Source organism: Channa argus, chromosome 17, assembly GCF_033026475.1.
Source record: "Channa argus isolate prfri chromosome 17, Channa argus male v1.0, whole genome shotgun sequence".
NCBI lineage: Eukaryota > Metazoa > Chordata > Actinopteri > Anabantiformes > Channidae > Channa > Channa argus.
Genome location: NC_090213.1, coordinates 2,921,660 through 2,946,955, shown reverse-complemented (window position 1 = coordinate 2,946,955; position 25,296 = coordinate 2,921,660). Strand labels below are relative to the sequence as shown.

The following is a 25,296-nucleotide window of genomic DNA, read 5'->3' as shown; positions in this document are numbered from 1 at the left end:
TGTGTGAGGGTTAACTTTGAACTGGGTGTAGTGTGGTATCTCACCTTGTCCCGACAGGCTTCCGGACCGGACTGAGGCTGTGCAGGGTTTGAAGCCAGTGGCTGCAGGAATAAGATGCGGTAACATTTAGTTCACGTTGTTCCCGAAAACATCTCACAGTGAACACAACACGAGCGGCAGGTCTCAAATATAATGAAACATATGCAGCTATACAGGTCATTTTAAAGATAATGGGTCAGACACGTGTTATCCTGTGACTTATATCCTCCAAATACAAACCCACTTAACTTCTCTACTGCAAACATTCATTTCTGTAAAATAAAGTTAGAGCAGTTACTCTTATTTCTAGAGATTTTCTAAACCAAAGACTCACCATGTTTTCATTAATCCGAGTTTCGTTTCCTAGAAGCAAACAAGAGAAAAAGAAATTTTAACTTACACACTGAAAATTACAGTTTATCTAAACTTCTTGGCTTTGATGGAAATGATCTCACCTTTGTTTCTCATCCACATGGTGACAGTAACCACAAATATGAGCAGCGCTGCTAAACTCCCAAACACAATGAGCCACCTCAACAAATCTGGAAGTCCTGGAAACATGTTCGGAATATTGCAAAGAGTAGGTCATTACAGATTTTTCTAACTTGTGGACACATCAATTTTTTGATTTACAGTCCCTATAAAAAGATTTCCAACCAAACGGGAAAAAGAAATTAACACTGTTAAGCACAGAATCCGGTGCAATGACGATGAACTTGGGCTGACTGAAGAGTAAACTACTCACCAAACTCATCACCTGGTGTTTTCGTCGAGAGAATTGATGAATTTGACTCACTCTGGGATGAGGCTGTAAAAAGTTCAGCGCTGTGAGTACGATATGATGCATCTATTGCTATCATATTTTGGCTTCAGATTTTTGTTCTCTTTAAAATCCTGCAGATAAATGTGAAGAAACGTACATCTGCACAAGTGGTGAACATGAGTTGAGCTAATAACTGACGTTTGTGCATGTTCCCACAGAAACTGTCACATTATAAAAAGCCTGCAAATCTGCAAAATATATTTCAAAAGGATCTTCTGAAATACTCAAATCTTATATTTTCAACAAATCATTTTCCATTTTGAATCTAAAGGAGCAAACAAACGTACTGACTGGTAAAATATCCCACCCCCACCTCCCACACACAGACAGACAAAGAGCTCCGGCTTGGTTTGTCTCCTTTCAGCGACGCCTACCGTTTGTTGTTGGGGATGTTAAGCTTGTTCTTGATGGTGTTGTTGACTTTGCTGCTCCATTACCTGAACAAATAAATAGGAAAAAAATAAATAAATAAATAACTGTATATAATGTTTACTACCTACACATATCAAAGACATGAACATCTGATCCGAGTTTTAACCACAACATCCTGGTTCAGTTGATAAGTTGGGTACATGCGTTACTTGACACACCCCTCTCTACTTCCTGTGCCTCTTAACTGTCAGCTGCAGAAGGCAAAGCAAATAATCCATCTATGCATTAATCCATCATCCTAACCACTTTTCATGTTCAGGGTCAAGGTGTGGGAGGGGGGGGCAAGTGTCTATCCCAGCTGTCATAGGGCGAGAGGCGGGGGGACACCCTGGACAGGTCTCCAGTCCATCTCAAGACATACACAGAAAGTCAGCCATTCACACTTAAGGGCATCTTAGTGTCACCAATTAACCTAACATGTCTTTGGACTATGGTAGTAAACTGGAGGAAACCCACGCAGGCACAGGAAGAACATGCAAACGCCACACAGAAAGGCCGCAGCCGAGCATGGACTCAAACCCACAACCTTCTAGCTGTGAGGCGGCAGCGCTAACCACTCCGCTACGGCACTGCCAAGAAAACAATCTTAAAGCTTCAAATTCCTAAGATAAAAAGTAAGCAACATCGTCAGCTTTGAGCGTCTTTGGGCTCAGTGGTTTGGCTACAGTTCTCTGTAACACTTGAATCACTGAATAAAGTACAGTTTGGATTTCCAAGAGGCCAATAACCAATTATCGTACCAGTTATCGTACTCAACAGAACATTTCAAATAAAGCACCGTTGGAATATTAAAGTTTCTCTGTATTTACCCGTTCGCTGAAGCATCAGCACCAGAAATAAAGACCATTTAATCCATGTGAGCAGAGCCATTGTGCTTCACCCTTCTGCTTTGTACACTCTCAACTCTGAGTCTGTGGCTGATGTCTTTTCACAGATTAATTTAAACGCTTCTTCCTGTGATAGGTGGCGTATCACTTCCTCTAAACAGCGTCAGCTGGCGTTTTCTCTGCAATCTTAAAGATCCACTTTATATCAAAGAGAGACTTTGACATGTTTAATGCAGTGATTTGCAGCTGGAGACTGATAATAGTCTGTTTTTAAGAAAACACACTGCATTTATTATAATTATTGACAGAACACAAAAGGACAGATCTCATCATCCACCAGAATTTGACTCTTCATAGTCACAGAGCTACGTGTTAATACTGCAGCAGCTGGTTAACAGCTCATTGCACTTCATGGCCTTGTCACTTAAGTCATCGTCTTTCTGAGAACCGAGTTCTCAGAGCGTTTTTTTTGTTTAGCAGAGCACAGGAGGTTTCACCCACAAGCAGTGACCAAATAAGCATCAGTAGTACAAGTGGTTACCACACTGATTAATTCATGCCAAAACTTCAGTGACCTGCATCGAGTCTCCAAATGTGGCAGCAGGTCTGTTCATGTTGATTTTGCTACTAGTTTGCAAAATATCCAAACTTGACCCTCTAATAACGTCTGAGGATAATCTGGAATCACATCACAGCTACAGTACGATGGTTAAAGCTCAGTGCTTAGAGAGCAGTTTTATCCAGCACAGAAAGGGTTTGCTACTAGAGGTGAGAACAGGAAGTACAAAACTAAGCACAAGCAGGCTCACAGTGTAGTCTGTGTTTGGGGGGGGGGGGGGTGAATAAGAGAAATATGAAACCCAAGGAGAAAGTATATGAACTACACTGTTTTAGTTCAATTTAACACCACTGCAGTTTAATTCAATCACAGGCCTGTTCTCATTTCTGCCCAGTGATCACAGATACTCTAAATTAGCACTTTATATTAGATCACTTCCTCTGGACACTGACTGCGTTTACATGCACTCAGAGAAATCAGCCGTCACTGGTAACAGAGACATCAACCACAGAGTCTGAAACTTGTTGTCGTCCTGGATTTGTGAAAATGTCTGCAGGTGCAATGAGCAACATGACCTTTATAACCAGAGAACAGTTCTCTGTAACACTTAGTCAGATCATGATAAGCTAAAACGGGTCCTTCAATCTTAATCCTAAAAAATGTTTGAGTCTTCTCTCTGGCACCATTTCATCATAATATATCAAGCTAACCAACCAGTGCACAGTTTTGCACGTGGCAAGTTAGACCACATGAGAAAACACGTTGTTTGTGTGGAGACTAGTCCTTAGTACAAAGCAAAGAATGCACGATGATGCATGACAACACACGTAACAGGCCAAGAGTCAAACTCCTCATCCACCACAATTTAAATCTAACTCTTTTTAATTTTAAGCTATAAATTAAGATCTAAAGCCGAACACACAAAACATGCAAAGCAGGATGTTGATGTAGTAAGTCATCCAACTCACTAGGTGGTGCTGTACTCCAGTCTACGGGAGGACACACAGATGAGTACCTTAGTAATGACTTTTAGGCTATGGAGTCTAAGCATGAAACAAGACTTACTAGTGTGAGTGGGGAGACGAGCGGGGTCCGGAGGAGAGGTAGGGTTTTATGGGGGAAGAGTAGAGTATGGTTCTGGCAGTTTAGGTGGAGCGGGAAATGGGAGGAGTGTCCACTGGTGAAGATGTAGTCGTCTGGATCCGTAACACAGAGGCAGGCCTGGCGGTGAGTGCGTGGAACGTAGCCGTGGTGCATCTCCAATCCCTGACGTGAAAAGAACTCCAAATTCCTGTCAGTGACACAAGATCAAAACTCCACACACCACAAGGTGCACTAGGCCAAGAACGGTCCCTTAGCTCTGGGCTCCATAATTTCCTTTCACGACTTTCTAACTCTCCCATGCATGAGAATCCTTTGGTGATTATTTACTTGGCATTACTGGGGAAGTCCTTGATACAGGTAACCATAGAATACTTGAACACGTGGTGGACACTAGTCTGAGCTCCGTATAAAGTAGTAGGCAGATAATCACATGGTTTGGTAAGAACATGTTCATGGCATCATCAAAGCAGAGACACTTCTCCTTATAATGATGTGGTTACGAGAGTTCATGATAATCTTGACTCCTCATGGACAGATACCAGTACTCATAATCCTTAGTCATTCATGGGGTCAGCAACAGAGAGTCAATAGGAAGTGGTTACGACAAAACCAGAGCAGGCAGAGTCAGGTCGATAAACGCAGCGTGGGCTGAACCGTAGACGGAAACGATAAAGTCCCAGTGAGACAATCTGGCAGCTTGGTGACGGAGCTGAGGAGGTAAATATACAGAGTGGTAAGAGCAGGTGAAACTGATTACCAGTGATTAGTAAAGCGACTGAATGTGAAAGGACCAGAAAGTGTCTCCAAAATAAAAGCTTGAAGGAGGAAGTGAAATTAGCGATCCTGAAAGGTGCTCTGGACTTCTGAGAGACAATAGTCGAGTATGTCTTATTATTAGGGCCTAAGTAAAAGATACAAAAAAATATAGTAAGTTTAGCTTAAAGGCTTTATTACAACAACTAAGGTAACAAAAAAAAAAACACTGTATAGATCATCAGAGACGATGGGCAGCCCTGCCACCTCACAACTGGAAGGTCTCCAGTTTGAATCCCTGACTTGACTGTGTTGAGTTTGTGCTCATGTGGGTTTCACTGGGTACTCCGGTGTCCTCCCACAAGTCCAAAGGCTTGCGTGTTAGGGTATTTGGTGACTCTAAACTGACCCTAGGTGTGAATGTGAGTGTTAATGTTTGTCTGTGAATGTCCCTCTGTGTCTCCCCTGAGACAGACTGGAGACCTGTCTATGGTGGACCCCACCTCTCACTGATGGAGTCTTTGACAGGACAAGAAAACACTGATGAGCTGCTGAAGCTGAAGATCCAGAGGCAGTGTTCATGGTAAGATTTGTTACATTAGCGCCCTCTGCTGTGCACAATTAACTTTACATATGCTTTCCCATTTATTATGATGGACTATGGACTATTTCCCATAGGACCTACACTTTCCTAACTTTTTAAATATCCAAACACAATTTAGCTTCTGGCTGCTGTTGACTGTGACTCTCAAATGCTTGTAAGACTTACAATAAATGCTGCTTTAAATGAGGTTTAATATATATCACTTTCTATATTCATTGAATGAGAAAATTGAAGCAAGTGCTTACACAAATATAACCAAACAGCTAAAATACAAAATTTTAAGACTAGAAGCAAATTCAAAACCTTTTCTAAAGTCAGAACCAAAAGGGAAAATGAGAGTCAGTCAGAAAGAGGCTGGGTGGTTTTAAGCATTGACCAATTACGCTTCACTTTTTGACCCCTCAGCAATGACATAGTGACATATTACCTGAAAACGTTTCACAGAGAGGTGGACTTTCTCACACTAGACCTGGGTTCGACTCTAGTGGAAGACGTTGTGCGCTTTATAGATGATCATTACACAACATTAAGCATGTGGTTACTACAATAAGGTGTTTTGCTTGTCTTCTAACTTAAATCACGGTAAAGTTGTTTTCCCTAAAACGGTCGCACTGGAGCGTCCAATAGTGACACGAAAGTCTACCTGTGGGGTCACTATCATACGCCAGAGAATGTGAAAAAACTCACAACTTGACACCTTGAGAGTCATTATCTGATGCTATGATACGAGAACATGATGTGGGTCTAGTGTCTTGCCCAAGAGGACAGGAGGAGTCCACATGTCCATGGGCCTGCAGAGGCAAAGTGTAACTGTCCAATTACCAACAATACTTTTGTGTTTCTTCTGAGAGAGTCTTTCATATGTAACATCTTCTTTGTTAGCTGATGGTAGCGTACAGGCTGCTGGGATCAGTGGAGGCTGCAGCAGCAGCAGAGGAGGAAGCTTTCACGGTGCTGTAAGTCACTGCTTCACCCTCATCATCATCATCCCCCTGTCGTTGAAAGGATACAGAATTACATATAATTACACACAAATAAATGTAGTTTTGACTTCGCTGCAAACTCTTCGCCTTTTTTTTTTCCTAAATAATAAACATGTCACTGATAACAGTGACAGCTTACCTGGACTTTCCTGTCCGTCTTCTTGGTGAAGTTAATGGTGATGTAACAAACTCCTTCTTCAGGATCGGTCTGCACAGTGAAGACAATCAAGTTGTGTTATGATGCAAATTTAAGGTGGTTTCATATGTTTTGTCACAATAGAATTTGCAGAAGCTGCGTCCAGATGTTTCCTGCAAAGAAAACTGTTGTTTTACTTCTCCCCAACTGTTTATTATTTTTGGTTTATGACAGTTTGAAGATGAAATTAGTGGATGAGTTACGCATCTCACATTTCTGACACTGAGCAACACTATTAGCCTATTAATACACAGTTTATTATTTCCAAATAAAATTTTACATTTGAGTTTAAAACTCTTGAAATCATTTTCCAAATGTGCCAGTATATTTTGAGTCTGTGTCCCCAATAAAACATTTCTGGATCCACCCCTGCACTCCTCCTTACTCCTGTTTATTTTAATTCATGCTACTTCCTCTCTTTTACATGGATGATCACTAACTTTGTACAGTGTGTAGTGTGTAATCTCACCGTGCCATTAGTTTCTGGCCCACACTGAGTCTCTGCAGGGTTTATGCTCAGTCCCTGCACAAATACAGTTTATGACAAGCAATTGTTCAGTTGCATTCATGTTTTTCTTGAATGCACCTTACAATGGCTACAACACAAGCAGAAAATTCAACATATGCAACATCTGTGCAGGTTTTCTTTCATTCACCACTATGTAACCTTTGAGCTTTTCTGCTCAAACCATGTACTGTACTCTCTACACACTACTGTTAAGAGGTACACATTAAATAAAAAACAAAATGAATTTTTTAGGTTTAAAACTCACCATGTTTCCATCCATTTGTCTTTCTTTCCCTGATAAAACAAACAAATCCACACTGAATATCACAAATTTTATAAAAAAACAATTCATACATGTAAATTTTAATGCAACAACAATGGGACACAAGCCAGTGCCAGTCCCAGAATGCATGTGGTAGGCAGAGAGAGAAAGAGGAAAGCTAAGAATGTAGGACTGACAGTAGGGACTTTAAATCTTGGGACTACAACAGGGAAGGATAGAGAGTTGATCGACATGATGCAGAGAAGGAAGGTGGATAAACTGTGTGTCCAGGAGACCAGGTGGAAAGGTAGCAAGACTAGAAGCTTAGGAGCAGGGTTCAAGTTTTTCTACCATGGGTCAGATAGGAAGAGAAATGGAGTAGAAGTTATCCTGAAAGAGGAGTTGGTGAGGAATGTTCTAGAGGTGAAAAGAGTATCAGACAGGTTGATGAGTCTGAAGCTGGAAATTGAAGGAGTGATGTTCAATGTTGTGAGTGGTTATGACCCACAGGTAGGATGTGAGTTAGAAGAGAAGGAGAAATTCTGGAGTGAGTTAGATGAAGTGATGCAGAGCATCCCCAGAGGTGAGAGAGTTGTCATTGGTGCAGATTTCAATGGGCATGTAGGTGAAGGGAACAGAGGTGATGAGACTGTGATGGGCAGGTTTGGTCTTCAGGACAGGAACGCAGAAGGTCAGATGGTGGTAGACTTTGCAAAGAGAATGGAAATGGCTGTAGTGAACACTTTCTTCCATAATAGGGAAGGAACATAGGGTGACATATAAGAGCGGAGGTAGAAGCACTCAGGTGGACGACATCTTGTGCAGACGTTGTAATATGAAAGAGATCAGTGACTGCAAAGTTTTTGTAGGGGATAGTGTAGCCAGACAACACAGGATGGTGGTGTGTAAAGAAACTTTGGTGGTGAAGAAGAGGACTAAGGTAGGTAGGAAAGTATTTGGTGTTTCATAGGAAAAAAGGAAAGTGGACAAAAAGACTTAGCGGAACTAAGAAGTTCAGGAGTGTATGAAGCTTAGCTGCAGCAAGACAGAATACATGTGTGTTAATGAGAGGGACCCAGGTGGAACAGTGAGGTTACAGGGAGCAGAGGTGAAGAAGGTGCAGGACTTTAAGTACTTAGGGTCAAAGAGGTGAAGAGGCGAGTGCAGGCAGGTTGGAACAGGTGGAGAAAAGTGTCAGGTGTGTTGTGTGATAAAAGAGTATCAGCGAGAATGAAAGGAAAGATGTTCAAGACGGTGGTGAGACCAGAGATGTTGTTCGGCTTAGAGACAGTGGCACTGAAGAAAAGACAGGAGGATTTATGGATGTAGTGAGAGAGGACATGAAGTTAGTTGGTGTGAGAGAAGAGGATGCAGAGGACAGAGTTAGATGGAGGCACATGATTCACTGTGGAGACACCTGAAAGGGAAACAGCCCAAAGGAAAAGAAGAAGAAGAAGGTCATAAATGTAAATGTTCTCACCTTTAGTTTTTGTAAGTCTCATGATCACAAAGACACTGGCTAAAAGTGTTGTTAAAACCACAGCTACAATGATGTAGACCCACCAAAAACCTGAAATGACATTTTAGAAACGTGAAATAAAGTCACTACTGTTGTGTCCTCACCTGAACAAGATGCAACAAAATGTGTTATATTTACAAAAACAAATAAAATTGTGTGTTTGTGTGTGACATTCTAATTTAAAAATAATAAATAATACATTTTCACATCAGTCTGAAATTAATATAAACAGCTCATCATGTTCTCACCTGATGGACGTCTGAAGGTGAACTGATGAACTTTTCTGCTGAAACCATCTGTCACTTCACACTTCAATAAGTCAGAATATTTCTGATTAAGGTCAGATGTTGTTAATGTCACAGTGACAGAACAGGAACTCTGTGGTGTCTCTGTGTCTGTAAATTCATTCTTATTATGATCATACAACCACTTCACTGTGTGTCCACAGTGTCCATGTGTCAACACAGAGCAGTTTAATGTCACTTTATCATCGTCCTTATGTTCAGTCACTGAGGATGGAGAAAGAAAGATAACAAGAATAAAATTAACTTCATCACTGTGAACAGAATTATTGTAATGTTTCAGTTTCTGGATCTGACAAACGGTTTGGTCTGAAATCATTAGGATGTAAATACTCACTGGTAACAACAGACACAACAACCACAGAGTCTGAACCTTGTTGTTGTCCTGATTTGTTAAACTGTCTGCAGGTGTAACGACCAACATCTTCATCTGTGACCTTCTTTATAACCAGAGAACAGTTCTCTGTAACACTCAGTCTGTCTGATTTAGATTTGGATTCTGTTTTAATCTTCCCAAGTTCAACCAGTGAAACTGCTGCTGTGTTTCCTGAACCACTGAATAACCAGGTAGTTTTGTTACATTTCTCCTGATCATCTCTCACATTTCCACAAGGTAAAGTGACATCATCTTCATCTCTGACAGTGAACGCTGAAGAATCTTGCCCTGTTGCTGCTGTTGAAAAAATGAGGGAGAAATATTAAAAATATTCGGAATCATGAAGGTGAGATACATTTTTAGGAAGACAAAAGTTTGAATATGCCTTCGGTTTGATCTTTAATGTCTGCTGAACTCAGGTAAGAACAAACCTAATTTATACACTGGAACAAATAAACAAGATTAATAAATAATCATTATAAATGTTTATAAAAAATACTTTAAATTAAATTTAAATTTAAATTATTTTGTTTTATTTGAGATGTTCGACAGTGAATATAATATGTGTGAAAAATTTAGATGAGATATCTTTGCTGGTGATACAGTATAACACAGTGTATAACAACAGCCTTATTGTGCAGCACCAACAGCAGTGCAGAGATTTACAGATGTTCTGCATTTTGGAGCATTATCATTTGTCATAAACTATTTTATGACCATCTAAATTGCTGGTCAGAGCATATCAGAGCAGGGAGAGGAAAGACTGGGTGGGGCAAAGTTAAGTGAAATCAAAACACGACATTCAGCCATTTACTACGCAGAGGGCATCAGGTTGTCTGTGTTAACACATACATATTTTATTAGCATACATGATGCCAGAGGTGCAGAGGAACATCTAACATCGCTCGTGTCAAGAAGTCTATTCGATAGAAGCACCAATGCTACACTTGTTTCACTTCTGTTTACCAACGTAACTTAAAAGGAAGAATGTTTGTCATCTGCAAATAGCTTTACATTACCAACCATTTCTTTTTAAATCAATTCAATTCATTATTTGCATAGTGCCAATTCACAACATGGTCGTCTCAATGCATTTAACATAATAAAGTCAAGGCTATACAGATATGTAGAGGAAACCCCCCAAAAAACCCTTGAGCAGCCATTGTAAACAGTGGAGAGGAAGCATATGACACATTAAGAGTGAGAGAGAGAGAGACACTGCAGTGAGTGACAGGAAGTAAGTGGATCGTTCAAGTGTTCTTGAGACTATATACTTCTATTGTTACAGTGAGATTAAGGAGCTAAATTGTGCTAAATTGCTCCAAATCGGTTCTTCATTGCCTCTTTATTATTTTGTTACTTTGGTAAAATTCGATAAAGCCAAGCACAACCACACTGTTGCAAATCAGTACCCACAGTGCTGAATTCTTCAGTTTACTTACCTTTAAATTGAAGCATTAGGATCAGAAACAGAGATACTTTAATCAGTCTGAGTTCAACCATCGTGTTTCTGTCAATCCACTCATCTGACATTTGTGAAGTCTTTACATAGTTTCTTCCTGTGACTAGTTACAGTATGTCTCACTTCCTCTTTTTGACGGCCTACGCACTCACTGAACATATGTACATATGAAGACAAAATTAAATACTTGGTAAGATTTAAACAATTTGTGGGTAACAGTTAGGAAAACACACAACTAACAAACAGGTTTAGTCAGATATTCTGACAATGCCTGACAAATATTATGTGAAACTAGAATCAACATGTGGAGTGGACAAGTGTGGGGGTGGGGGGAGGTGCTGCTGCTGAAAATGACATGCTTTAAGGGGAAGAGGACTAAAGATGCTGAAGCTGTGAGAACTGTTCATTACCATAAATGTTTGCATCAGTTCTTTTTCTTATTTCCTGGAGATAGCGCATCTGCTCACTGCAGAGAAGTTAATGATGTCTGATTATAATAAATATTAATAAACATTACAGCTACAGTAAGAGATTATGTCCATCCACCATTATTATTTATGAAGATAGTCTGACCTATAACATTTCTGTGTATTTTTGTCATTTTATTTATATTCTTTAGAGAAACACTAGGGGCACTAGTAGTACTACTTTTACTACTGTTACTAATTGTTGAGGTGTGAGAAGAAGAGGGAAGGCTTTGGTGTGTGTGCCTGTGTGTGTTTGGGAGAGAGAAATATGGTACACATTGTTTTAAAAAGTATTATCATCAGCTATTACAAACACATATCTGACTCACAGCAGTACAAAGAGGGCAGAAGTTAACCAAAGCTTCTGCAACCTACAGGAGAACCTGCTAATTTTAAGCTCTAGTGAAATTTTGAGTCTGATACAGCAAAGCCAATGTCCACAATCCTCTGCTATGCAACCAAAGACTTCTCAACAGCATGTAACGTCTCAACCTTTTCCCACAGATGCTGCGTCAGTATGGTTTCTCGCCTGTGTGAATTCTCTTTCCCACAGTGTGTGCATTCTCATGTGGCCCACATTTCTCTTCCATCCAAACCTTTTTGTCACACAGTCCCACAGGAATATGGTTTTTCACCCGTGTGGACTCTCGTTTAAGTCTTTTCGACAAATGTCACATTTAAAAGACTAGTATTGTCTCCAGCTTCAAAACAAGTCGCTCTCTGTCTTGACTTTTGAAGTGCTCCTCCTTATTGCAGACATGCTGTGGGATCTCTGGATGGATCATAATCAATCATTATAATAATCTGTCCATGCTTGTTGCACCTTAGAGGTGCCCCCTCATACTCAATTACTTAAAAACCCAGATAGCCTAACATCTGTCCATTGTCTGTGACCACTTACCCTGGTAAGAGTGGCAGGAGCTAAAGCCCATTCCAGCTGCCATTGGGCAGCAGGTGAGGTAGACCCTGGACAGGTCGCCAATGTATCTCAGAATTCCATATCAGACCATTCGAGGTCGGGTGGCAACGACCACCAATGATGCTGTTAATCAGCAGAGTACCAGCGGCAAAAACGCTTCTGTTGAGCAAAGCCAGAGAAAAAGAAATGGAAGCCATGTCCAGAGGTAGCAGGAGGAGGACTGTGGAGGTGAGAGTACAAACCTTGATTGTTGGCAGTATGGAAGGTAAAGGGAAAGGTGGCTGATTTGATGGAAAGGAGAAAGGTGGATGTCCTGTGTACAAAAAATCTCTCTTTATTTCCGGTTGGCTTTACACTACACAGTTCCGACAGTAGAAGGGGCCCAACATTTAGTTTCGTCTCCCTATAAATCAAATTTTTGTCAAATATTTTGTCACAGCTGGTTAAGTTGGAGCAATTTCATGTTTCTAACTAAATCACATTTGAACAGTTTAGCAAAGCATAATTTTTCTCACCATGAGAGTAAAATTTTACTCAGCAAAAGTAACTAAAGCTGTCAAGTATTTACTGCCTAACCTGTCCAGGGACTTGAGGGGCTGAACACTTGGGGGAGAGGTGGGATACACCTCAGACCCCAGGTACTCAGGGCCCTGTCAATTAAATGTACACTAAAAACTAGATTTACCAAATGTAGTAAATCAGACTCATATTTTACATAACTTGTAAATATTTAATATTTGGACAAGCCACAGTTTCATTTTTAAGTGAATCTAGTTTTTAAACATATGTATTTCATACAAATTCTCACGTGTTTATATTGGTGCAATTACAAGGCCCCTCACGACTGTGGGGTCTTTGTCCACGAATCACTACAAATGAAAATGATCTTACATAGTTGGTTAATACAAGGCTACCTTCCTATAGGGCATCATGCATAATTTCCTAGATGATGTACATTCTCAAGTGTAACAGTTATGATTACTTAGATCCCCATTAGTAAGTTCAGTAGCTATTTTTCCTGAGATCAAATCATTAATATTCATAAACGACAATACAAAAGTATTTCACTACATTACAGCCATAATATACAAATTATACAATATACTTAACATGGAACAATGTAATGAATAACTCCCTACACTTGATGATAAATATAATATCAAATAGTACTAGTAGTGTAGTATAACATAGGTAGTTCATATGGCTGATTCTGTGGGCCTATTGTCCATAAACATCTAGAAATTAAAATTCTCTTACATAATTAATACGCTACTTTTCTATAGGTTATCATACTTGCCTTCCCAAACAAAGCAACATATTTTGGTTTTTCAAGTGTTGCAGGGATGTTGGTTTGTTTAGAACTGCATTAGTTTCTTTTCATCCTAGTGACACTGAATAACTTATCATCTTCCATTTGAATAAAATCCTTTTATAATGTTACGATAAAGAAACAAATTTAAAGTCTGTGAACCAAGAATAACTGTTAATAACTGTTTTTTGAATACACTGTACATGTCCCCCCCCACTTGAGCCAGTGAAAAAATGATGAACTTGGCTTTCAAGTTCATCCTTTTTTCACTGGCTCTAACCTTATTCAACTCGTCAGTCGTGGTTGATGTTGTGTAATAGTTATATGCTGCCATTTATGATAACATGTTCCTAAAAGTTGGTCTTTTTAAGATGAGCATTCAAGATCATATATAACGTTTCTTCCCCTCACAGATATTGTGAGACTATGACTTCTTAGCAGTGTGTCTTTTCATGTGTTCTTTCAATGTTGGCCTGGCCTTAAATCTTTTCCCACAGATGTCGCAACAGTACGGTCTCTCATCCGTGTGAGTTTTTTTGTGAACTTTCAAAGCATAGTTTGTGATGAACCTTTTCCCACATGTTTCACAGGAATATGGCTTCTCATCTGTGTGAGTTTTCATGTGAAGCTTCAAAACAGTGTTTCTTACAAAATTCTTCCCACATGTTTTGCAAGAATACGGCTTCTCTCCTGTGTGTGTTCTTAAGTGAGCGATCAATATTGAGCTGGCATTGAATCTTCTCCCACAGATGTGGCACAGGTAAGGCGTCTCGCCTGTGTGGGTTCGGATGTGGTCCAACAAGCTTCGTTTACTTTTGAGACTTTTCCCACATGTTTTGCATAAATATGGATTCTCACCTCTGTGGGTTCCGATGTGAATCAATAAGGTTTTTCTACTTCTAAGTCTCTTCCCACAGGTTTTGCACAAATATTGATTCTCAATTGTGTGGGCTGTCATGTGGACCAATAAGGTTTTTCTACTTCTTAGATTTTTTCCACATATTGTGCACAAATATGGATTCTCACCTGTGTGGATTCTCATGTGATCCAAACACTCACTTCTACACCTGAAACCTTTTCCACAGGTTTTGCAAGAATGTGGCTTCTTACCTGTGTGCGTTATCATATGGGTCAACAGGGTACTTTTTAATCTGAACCTTTTATCACATTTATCACAAGCGTATGGCTTTTCACCTGTGTGGATTCTGAGATGTCTATTCAATTCCGACCTATAGTTAAAAGCTTTCCCACAACTGTCACATTTGAAAGACTTGCCATCGCTTTCCTTTGATGTTGGTTCTGCATTCCCAGATGACCCTGAATCTATTTGGTTGCATCCTTTCTGAAATGGTTCTTTTTCACTGTGGTCACTTTCCTCACAAGAAGAAGTCAACACAATGGCTTTGGTCTCCTGTTGCAGTAAAAACTGTTCTCCCTCCTGACCGGTGCAGTGTTCCTCTTGTTCTTCTCTAATCTGTAGTGGATCTGTGTTCTCTCGGTCCAGACTGGTGTTCTTATCCTGGTTACAGAACTGCTGGTCAATGAGAACCTCCTCCTCCTCCTTACAGACATAATGCTGCAGTTCCTGCTTCACTCCAAGCTGCTGTTCCTCCAGTCTGCTGCAGTGTTCCTCCTGTTCCTCTTTAACCTGTTGTGGCACAGGATCCTTTTGGTCCAGCCTGAGCTTCTGGTCTTGGTTACGAAACCGCTGGTCAGCAAGAACCCCCTGTTCCTTACAGACATATTGCCGCGGGAGCTCTGGGGCAACACAGAGAAGCAAATAAATGGTCTGCACTGATGTAGCAATTTTCTAGTCCAAAGCACTTTACACTGCTTTTCATTCATTCATTCACACACACTCGCACACCCATTAAGGGGCTGCTTTGCAGTTGACCTTCTCTTCAGTGCCCTGCACAAGGACACTTCGACGCGTGACAGGAGGAGTCGTTTTCTGAATTAAAAAACCCTGGGATTGGTAAACGACTGCTCTAACTGCTGAGCTACAGTTAGCAGTCTTGTTAGTGAAACTACATCCTGGGTCCCATCATTTGTGGTCTAACCGACACACCAAGGCAAATGCCAGTATTATGGAGTCGATGTTAAAGTCCGTCTTTCTACCTGGATATAATGAAGAGGAAGATGGGGAAGGAAGAAAAAACCTGCCAGCCATCTATTACACCCTGTATTTTCTGATTGCATAAGCTTAAACTCCAATTCTTTATTCCGAATCTTTTAGAATCTGAAATGCCAAAACTCTTGCTGGTTATGTTTGAAAATGTAGCTTATAGTACTTGTCATACAAAAAACAAAATAAAAACATTTAAATAAATTTGAATGAAGGAGAATTTCAATCACCTTTTCACAGTTAAGAAAACTACAAATGTACATTTACACGAGTAGGGTACCTCGGTGATTCCATTTTACATACTTCTATTTCACTCCAACAAAGAATAATTATTACAAAAATGAAGTAAAACCACATTCACTAGCTGCACCATTGGTGACGCACGTAAAATGCATCAATAAATATCAATGTGAGATGGTTTTCTACGCTAATACGCGAGTAGTTTTTTAATTTAAAATGGACAATTTTCGCGTCAGCTTCCTTTAAACGCTCGGAATAAACCCATGGTCGTTCACATACGGATCCTGTGTAGGTTTCTTTCGGGTTTCCAAACCATGTCCAGCAGCCGGCGCTGACGATGGATCTCTTCTTCGTACTCGGCGATAGTTTTTTGAAAAACTCCGCACGTTTCTTCGGCAGCAGCAGTTAGTCGCTTGGTGAACAAATCCCTCAAACACTTCGCCGAAGACATGTTCGCTCACTCAACCCTGAGCCAAACCACCGGGGGCCGGCTTCTACCACAGAAAACGCTATTTTTTAAGTCTTTCCGGTAGGTGTTACATCATAACGTTCCGACAGTGGAAGGAACGTCGCTTTTTGTTCCGTAAAAAACATTATTTTGTAGCAGCTAGTTGAGTTGGAACAATTTTATGTTTCTACCCACGTCAAATATTTACGACCATCATTTGTGAGGCATAATGTTTCTAAACCCACCATGAGAGTAAAATCTAAAGCTGTCAAGTAAATGTAGTAAACTAATAACTATACTTACAAAATGTAGTAAGCTAATAATTAATTAGCGCCTTATTAATAAATAACTATTATTTCTGGTTTCAAATTATCAATAAAAAGTAGTAGATACTATATAAAATTATTCATCTCAATACAGTAAATTCTACATTTATACAATCCAGTTACAACAGACATTGTAACAATGTAAAATATACAAATATTATTAATGTTTAAGGGAGTACAAACTGCCGAATAATAGTAAACATGGATTTTGTCCCACATCTCAGAAAATATGCAGTGTAAACCTTTGGAATTAAATCCAAGCAACAATGTAAAGCACGACACCTGATTTTAAACTGAAAATAAGAAACAAATCAACTTTGCAATATTTTTTTTATTTCCAATGATTCACAGTGATATTTGACCCGACCAGATTACTGATCAATCATATAGACATGACAACAATCATATTGCCCATCACAATTGATAATACCTATAACCATAACTTCAATGGAATAAACACTTTATTAATATAAGCATCTTAGTTTATCATCATTTGGTTGCTCTATTCACAGTGGTGTTGGTTTTGACACATTTAAACCTTTTTCCATTCCAACAGTGGATTTTACTCTGGATTAAAACAATTAAATTCACTCGTCAGTTGTAGAACCTCATGTATATAAAGTTGAGTCATCTGCGTATGTCACAATATTTAACACTTTATAATAAAAGCTATTCATTTATTGAAAATGTATGCAGATGTGAACCTAATGTTCTCCCAGTGCCCCATACCTCAAATATTTCCTTTCTGATGAACGTTTGTTGAACTCCATGTGATATCTCACCAGTGTGGGGGCAATTCACATGTCGTCTATAAATAAACACTTTGGCCGAAAGCTCTAATACTTTTACACACAAACAACTTTTAAATGGTAAATGGTCTGCACTTATATAGCGCTTTTCTACCTATTGGCACTTAAAGCGCTTTACACTGCATCTTATTCACCCATTCACACTCACGAAAGCTCTAATACTTTTACACACAAACAACTTTTAACATGTATGAATGCTTGAAGTACGTGTTTTTTCCATTTGCTTCTTACAGGTGTTAAGAGGCTATGACTTCTCAGCAGTGTGTATTTTCATGTGCTTTAGTGATGCCGTCTTCCCCCTAAAGCTTTTCCCACAGGTGTGGCAGGAGTATGGCTTCTCACCTGTGTGAGTTTTAATGTGAACTTTCAAAGCGCAGCTTCGTACAAAACTTTTGCCACATGTTTCACAGGAATACGGCTTCTCACCTGTGTGAGTTCTCTTGTGGATTTTTAGCTCACCGCTAAATGTATAGCTTTTTCCACATATTTCACAAGAATACGGCTTCTCACCTGTGTGAGTTTTAATGTGAAGCTTCAACACGGTGTTTCTCACAAAACTTTTCCCACATATTTCACAAGAATACGGCTTCTCACCTGTGTGACTTCTCTTGTGGATTTTTAGCTCACCGCTAATTGTAAAGCTTTTTCCACATATTTCACAAGAATATGGCTTCTCACCTGTGTGAGTTCTCATGTGATTGCTCAGTATTGAGCTGTCATTAAATCTTCTCCCACAGATTTTGCAGAGGTAAGGGGTCTCACCTGTGTGGGTTCTGATGTGGACCAATAAGCCTGATCTGGATTTGAGAGTTTTACCACATATTGTGCACAAATATGAATTCTCGCCTGTGTGGGCTCTTTTATGCATCAAAAACCCTTTTCTACTTCTAAGGCTTTTGCCACAAGTCTCACACAAATACGGCTTCTCACCTGTGTGAATTCTCATGTGATCCAAACAAGCCTTTTTATATTTGAAACTTTTCTCACATGTTTCACAAGAATACGGCTTCTCACCTGTGTGAGTTTTCCTGTGGACTTTTAGATCACCGTTATTTGTAAAGCTTTTTCCACATGTTTTACAAGAACATGGCTTCTCACCTGTGTGAGTTCTCCTGTGGACCAATAAGCCTGATCTGGATTTGAAAGTTTGACCACATATTGTGCACAAATATGAATTCTCGCCTGTGTGGGCTCTTTTATGGATCAAAAACGTTTTTCTATTTCTAAGACTTTTGCCACAAGTCTCGCACAAATACGGCTTCTCACCTGTGTGAGTTCTCATGTGATCCAAACAATCCCTTTTATGAATGAAACCTTTTCCACATGTGTTGCAAGAATATGGCTTCTCACCTGTATGTATTCTCATATGGACCAACATGCTATTTCTATATCTGAAACGTTTCTCACATTTATCACAAGAATATGGCTTCTCACCTGTATGTGTTCTCATATGGTTCAACATGTTACGTCTATATCTGAAACGTTTCTCACATTTATCACAAGAATATGGCTTCTCACCTGTATGCGTTCTCATATGGGCCAACATGCTATTTCTATATGTGAAACGTTCCTCACATTTATCACAAGAATATGGCTTCTCATCTGTATGTATTCTCATATGGGCCAACATGCTCTTTCTATATCTGAAACGTTCCTCACATTTATCACAAGAATATGGCTTCTCATCTGTATGCGTTCGCATATGGGACAACATGTTACATCTATAACTGAAACATTTCTCACATTTCTCACAAGAATATGGCTTCTCACCTGTGTGGATTCTCATATGTATATTAAATTCAGATCTATATTTAAAAGCTTTTCCACAAGTGTCACATTTAAAGGACTTTTTACCTGATCTGTTAGAGTTGTGCACATTTCTCTCCTTTTTATTCCCAGCTGAGCTTGAGTCTACATGCTTCCTTCTTTTCTGATCTTGGGAGTTGTCAGAGAGGAACAGGGGGTCACTGAGTGGTAGTGGTTCACGGTGGTCAGTTTTTTCATGTGCAGGAATCAACATAAAGGCATCGGCCTTCTGCTTCACTACAAGCTGCTCTTTAACCTGACTGCTGCAGTGTTCCTCCTCTTCACCTTTAGTTTTTGCTGGATCTGGGTCCAGATGAGAGTTTTGATTCCGGTTATAGAGCTGCTGGTCCTGGACCTCCTCCTCCTCCTCCTCCTCCATACAGACATGTTGCGGCAGGAGCTGCTCTTGGCTCTCAGTTATAGGAGAGTTGTGAGAAAGCAGCAGTTGGTTATCATTTGATTCTGTTTCTCTGTCGTAAATTTCCACATCGCTAAGAGTCAAAATAAAGCTATCCGTCTCCTGCTTCACTACAAGCTCCTCTTCCTCCTGAGTTAGGCTGTGTTCCTCCTGGTCCTCTTTAACCTGTGTTGGCACTGAGTCCACTTGGTCTGCAATGGGGTTCCAGTGCTGGTTAGAGACTTGCTGGTCAGCGAGAACCTCCTCCTCCTTAACAACATGATGCTCTGGAGGGACAAGCAGAAGCATGATCACTACAGTGGTAGTGGTAGTGGTCTTGCCCACATTTTAGTAAAATACTCAATAAGAAATTATATTATATAATATTATATTCCCCATCACTTTAGTAGCGGGACTGCAATGCCTTCAATTGTCCACACCACAAAAAATGAATTAATTAAAGAATTTCAACCATCTTTACTTGGTGATGGAAACTTAGTATGAATTGTTAAAAGTGTGACACTTGAATACTTGCATTTGAAATTATGCTTTCAGTCTCACAAATTGGAGTTAAGCACTATTTCTTACCACACGAACACAAGGTTTAACACATTTAGTCTCTTTACTAATGAAGATTTTCATTACCAAACATAGCAAACCAATGAATTATGTGTGATCATGTCAGTGTATATTGTATCCTTGCGACATTTGTGATGTTTACACACAAAAACATCAATAAATATCAATGAGAAATAGGTGATTGGGCCAATTCTAACCTGACATTTTTACAGAGCACTTCCACAATGGAGGACATTACTTGAGTATATAAACTGAGTACTTCTCTTAGCATCACTTCCTAAAAAACACGTGGCGCTAAACACTTCCTCTTTACATGCTGCAAAAGAAGTTAACTTATATATTATTTGGATCATATGCGCGTCTCATCCACTCGATGTGAGTTTACATACCGATCCTGTGAAGCTTTATTTCGGGTTTCCAAACGATTTCCAGCAGTCTGATTTGCTCCTCGTACTCGACGATTGTTTTGTGAAACACTCCGAAAATTTCTTCTGCAGCAGCAGTTAGTCGCTCGTTAACAAACGTCCTCAAACACTGAACCGAAGACATCGCAGCTTCGCTATTACAAAAACACACACATCACATGAGGTAACACCACTATCTTCCACTAAACTAACGCTATTTATGCTTTACTTCCGGTAGATGATCCTCTGTAAAGCTCCGATGGTGATCGAAATGTAGTTTGTTGCTGCAAAAAAACAAAAAACTTACAGAACTTATACCACCGTCAACTTTTTAACGCTGCTTTCACTTCCTTTATTTACTTCAGCTGGACGTCACTTTGCTTTTTGTTCCGCTCTCTATTGTGATTGGACATCTGGACTGTAGGACTTCGTAGAAACATCCGGTAATTTTGTCTGTTTAGAAATATTTAAGTGCTAGAGAAAGAGCAAAAAAGATCCGTGTGAGGATTTTTACCTTTGGACTTGAGAGTGCACATAAACTTAAAAATGTGATTTTGTACAAATATTTTGATACAAGTACAAATTTAATTCACACTCCATTTACATTTTGTAAATCATACGATACACATACATACCTGTATTAATAATTATTCCATCATGTAATATTTCATACTTTCCCACACTGGTCTAGAGTCCATGAATGCAGATATCATGATCAACAAATATGTACATTTTATGAATTTGTACTTGTAAAACAAGATTTGTACTTGAATGACTTTGTGTACAAACATTTGCAAACATAATATTGCAAAAAGTTTCAAGTACAATGTTTATTAACACTGCAATTAAATCTGTAAATCATAAAATACACATAATACAAATAATTATTGCATCAAAGTAACTTCATCATATTCAACCCATTCAAGTAAAATGACATGTGGTTCTTCAAGTCTGTGGCCCTTTTATTCATGAACCATTAAGACTGAGAGTGAAAATTCCTCCACGTATTTCACAAGTACAAAGCACTTTTTGTAAATGGTAACTGGTCTGATTTTCTGAAGTGGCCCCATCGTTTCTTTTTTTTCCTCACGTGTGGTACTGAGACATCTTCTTGCCAGTGTGGCCTCTTCTCATGTGAACCGTCAATTAACCACCGAATCTGAAAAATCCCCCACGTTCTCAACCCATATGAATGTTTCCGCGCCTGGTAACATTTGTCATCCTAAGGAGTTTTTTTGTCAAAGGTGTTACAAGAACGAACCTTCTCATCCGTGTGAGTTTTCTTGTGGACACTCAAGACACTGCTACTTATGAACTTTTCCCCACATACTTTACAAGTGTAGGGCTTCTCTCCTGTGTGAGTTCTCCTGTGGGATTTCATGCCACTACTACTTTTAAAACTTTTCCCACACATTTCGCAAGAATACGGCTTCTCACCTGTGTGAGTTCTCTTGTGCTCCCTCAGGACTCTACTACTTTTAAAACTTTTCCCGCACGTTTCACAAGAATACGGCTTCTCGTCTGTGTGAGTTGTCATGTGGACCTTCAAGCCGCTACTACTTATGAAACATTTCCCACACGTCTCACAAGAATATGGCTTTTCACCTGTGTGAGTTCTCTGGTGTTCCTTCAGGACTCTACTACTTTTAAAACTTTTCCCGCATGTTTCACAAAAATAGGGCTTCTCACCCGTGTGAGTTCTTATGTGTTCTTTCAAGAAACTGTTTTTTATAAATCTTTTCCCACATGTCGTGCAAGAATATGGTTTCTCGCCCGTATGAGTTCTTTTGTGGACCTTCAAGGCACTTGTATTTATAAAACATTTCCCACACGTTTCACAAGAATATGGCTTTTCACCTGTGTGAGTTCTCTTGTGTTGTTTCAAAACACTATTACTTGTAAAACCTTTCCCACACGTGTCACAAGAGTACGGCTTCTCACCTGTGTGAGTTCTCATGTGTTCTTTTAAGACTGTATTACTCGTGTATCTTTTCCCACAGGTTTCACAGGCAAACGGCCTCTCACCTGTGTGAGTTCTCTTATGTTCTTTTAAGATACTAATGCTGGTAAAATGTTCCCCACATGTTTTACAAGCGTACGGTTTCTCACCTGTGTGAGTTCTTATGTGTTCTTTCAAGAAGCTGTTTGTTCTGTAACTTTTCCCACATGTCTTGCAAGAATATGACGTCTCACCTGTGTGAGTTCTCATATGTCTTTTTAAAATTGTTGTGGTAATAAACGTTTTTCCACAGGTGTTGCAGGAGTGAAGTTTCTCACCTGTATGGATTCTGTTGTGGATCAACAAGTACTGCTTGAAACTGAAACCTTTCCCACATGTTTTGCACACATGCAGCTTTTCAATTGTGTGTGTCTGCATGTGCCTTCTCAGCGGTGCCTTGTCCCGGAATTTTTTCCCACATGTTTTGCACAAATGTGGCTTCTCACCCGTGTGTATCTTCATGTGTCTTCTCAGTGTTGCCTTGTCACAAAATCTTTTCCCACATGCACTGAAGAGGCATTGCTTATCACGGAGTCGTTCTGCTTCGCCCTCCTCACTTTTCATACGAGTGTCAGTCAACGTGAAGGTTTCAGTCTCCTGCTTCACTACAAGCGTCTCTCTCTCCTGACTGCTGCCGTGCTGCCCCTGTTCCTTTTTAATCTGTAGTGGATCTGAATGGTCCTGATTAGAGTCCGGGTTCGGGTCACAGAGCTGTTGGTCAGCAAGAACCTCCTCCTCTTCCTCCTTACAGACATAATGCTGCTGGCGCTGATCTTGGCTCTCAGTTACAGCAGACTTGTGAGAAAACAGCTGTTGGTTATTGTTTAGTTCTGTTTGACTGCAGTAAATCTCATCAGTAAGAGTAAACATGAAGCTGTCAGTCTCCTGTTTCACTACAAGCTGCTCTTCCTCCTGACTGATGTACTGTTCTTCCTTTTCCTTTTTAATCTTTAGTGGATCTGAATCACGTTGGTCCAGATTAGAGTCCCGGTTCTGGTCACAGAGCTGTTGGTCAACAAGAACCTCCTCCTGTTCCTCCTTACAGACATAATGCTGCTGGTGCTGATCTTGGCTGTCAGTTACAGCAGAGTTGGGAGAAAGCAGCTCTTGGTTATCGTTTGGTTCTGTTTGACTGCAGAAAAACTCATCAGTAAGAGTAAACATGAAGCTGTCAGTCTCCTGCTTCACTACGAGCTGCTCGTGCTCCTGACTGATGTAGTGTTCCTCCTGTTCCTCTTTAATCTGTCGTGGATCTGAATCCCGTTGGTCCAGATTAGAGTCCCGGTTCTGGTCACAGAGCTGTTGGTCAGCAAGAACCTCCTCCTCTTCCTCCTTACATGCATAATGCTGCTGGCGCTGATCTTGGCTCTCAGTTACAGCAGAGTTGTGAGAAAGCAGCTCTTGGTTATTGTTTGGTTCTGTTTGACTGCAGAAAAACTCATCAGTAAGAGTAAACATGAAGCTGTCAGTCTCCCGCTTCACTACGAGCTGCTCTTCCTCCTGACTGATGTAGTGTTCCTCCTGTTCCTCTTTAACTTGTGGTAATGCTGGGTCCTCTTGGTCCAGACTGGAGTTCCTGTCCTGGTTACAGAGCTGCTGGTCAGTGAGAACCTCCTCATCCTTACAAACACGATGCTCCGAGAGATCTAGAGGGTCAAAGGTTCAAAATAAACAGGTCACAGCAAGATTCTGATGCTAAAATTTGCAGAGTTTGGTCCATCCATACAGCAATAAACCACATTAAAATTCATCAAACCAGGAATTTAACAAGTTGACTTCAATGAATAATAAAGAAAACATTATTTAATCTATGAATTAGAAGAATGTTTATTTCACAGCCAATGCAGACCACATCAGACCAGATGTGGCACAATGAGCCAAAGATAGGACCCTGAGAGGAGGAAGTGACACTATGTCTGTGCCTGGTTTAGTGAAAACTACAGATATTTGATATTAGATGTCATGGACAAAATCCTACATTCAAGCCAGTAACTTTTATAGCCCAAACTTACCCATCCTGTGTACGTTTACTCCAGGTTTCCACAAAATACCCAGCAGTCTGCACTGTCGATTAATCTCTTCCTCGTACTCGACAATAGTTTTTCTTTTTTAAATATTCCGAATATTTCTTCGGCCGCAAGGTGGTCGCACGGTAATAAAATCCCTCAAACGCTAAACTGAGGACAGTGTTGCTACATTACAAAATAATTACTCATCCGCAATGCGACGATTCCTCTGTCTTCTGTCTTTCCGCTCGATAGATTCGACCAAAGACCTTTCATCACGTTCTTTAGCTTCTACACTCTATTCTTGGTGGACGTCAGTATTTTTTTAGCTAGAATGTTGATATTAGCCTTTCTTCGTTTACTTCCGGCGAATGTCTCACTGAGAAGCTCCTACGGTGCACCGGGCTTCGCTTTTTGTTCCGCTTTTAGTTACGTTCGTAACATCTGGGTAGCGCGCTTCCACACAGACATTAGCTTATTTTCTCTGTACGGATGTGTTTAAATGATGTATATTCGATCTATTTTGTTAAATGTTATTCTGTATATTAAATATATAAAGTGGACTGTAGCACAGATTGGTAAAAGGTGCGAACTGTGATGCCCCCATGTAAGTAATCTGGATTTGCTGTTACGCAAAATAAATAAAAACCAGCTGACACAGGTTCAGCTTGATTCACCCAAACTGTTAGCAACACTTGTCTGTTAAACTGATG

At 40.0% G+C, this 25,296-nt stretch overlaps 2 protein-coding genes across 14 annotated transcripts; both read right to left on the bottom strand.

Annotated features, from left to right (window-relative positions):
* Nucleotides 1–574: 574 nt before the first annotated feature.
* Nucleotides 575–16,332, bottom strand: LOC137102321 (zinc finger protein 70-like). 10 transcript variants are annotated; one of them, XM_067481722.1, is made up of 12 exons: nt 16,089–16,332; nt 9,249–9,584; nt 8,858–9,118; nt 8,571–8,660; nt 7,094–7,122; nt 6,790–6,843; nt 6,264–6,332; nt 5,964–6,133; nt 3,746–4,493; nt 1,237–1,299; nt 785–847; nt 575–590 (listed from the first exon to the last, which is right to left on the bottom strand). In XM_067481722.1, the coding sequence occupies exons 1-8, from the start codon at nt 16,258–16,260 to the stop codon at nt 6,020–6,022; spliced, it is 1,125 nt and encodes a 374-aa protein (XP_067337823.1). In that variant the 5' UTR covers nt 16,261–16,332; the 3' UTR covers nt 575–590; nt 785–847; nt 1,237–1,299; nt 3,746–4,493; nt 5,964–6,019. The 10 variants fall into 10 exon arrangements, with proteins under 10 accessions (XP_067337823.1, XP_067337822.1, XP_067337825.1 ...); XM_067481721.1 differs by having other exon boundaries at nt 3,746–6,133; XM_067481724.1 differs by lacking the exon at nt 16,089–16,332 and adding an exon at nt 10,730–13,868 and having other exon boundaries at nt 3,746–6,133.
* Nucleotides 16,333–16,896: 564 nt separating this feature from the next.
* On the bottom strand, nt 16,897–24,971 carry LOC137102318 (oocyte zinc finger protein XlCOF6-like). Of its 4 annotated transcripts, none has more exons than XR_010911220.1 (3): nt 24,590–24,971; nt 21,214–24,223; nt 20,724–21,052 (listed from the first exon to the last, which is right to left on the bottom strand). XR_010911220.1 is itself a non-coding variant. In XM_067481710.1 (3 exons), the coding sequence occupies exons 1-3, from the start codon at nt 24,591–24,593 to the stop codon at nt 21,036–21,038; spliced, it is 1,389 nt and encodes a 462-aa protein (XP_067337811.1). In that variant the 5' UTR covers nt 24,594–24,971; the 3' UTR covers nt 20,724–21,035. The 4 variants fall into 4 exon arrangements, 3 of the variants coding, with proteins under 3 accessions (XP_067337810.1, XP_067337811.1, XP_067337809.1); XM_067481710.1 differs by having other exon boundaries at nt 22,856–24,223; XM_067481709.1 differs by lacking the exons at nt 21,214–24,223; nt 24,590–24,971 and adding an exon at nt 16,897–19,882 and having other exon boundaries at nt 20,564–21,052.
* Between the last annotated feature and the right edge of the window lie 325 nt (nt 24,972–25,296).

Bases quoted from the DNA above. Each gene is read 5' to 3' on its own strand.
- LOC137102321 (XM_067481716.1), bottom strand. From the start codon at position 16,260: ATGTCTTCGGCGAAGTGTTTGAGGGATTTGTTCACCAAGCGACTAACT. The intron at 15,203-16,088 runs GTATGTGAACGA...GTGTTGCCCCAG, and splicing joins AAGAAACCTACACAGGATCC to AGCTCCCGCGGCAATATGTC.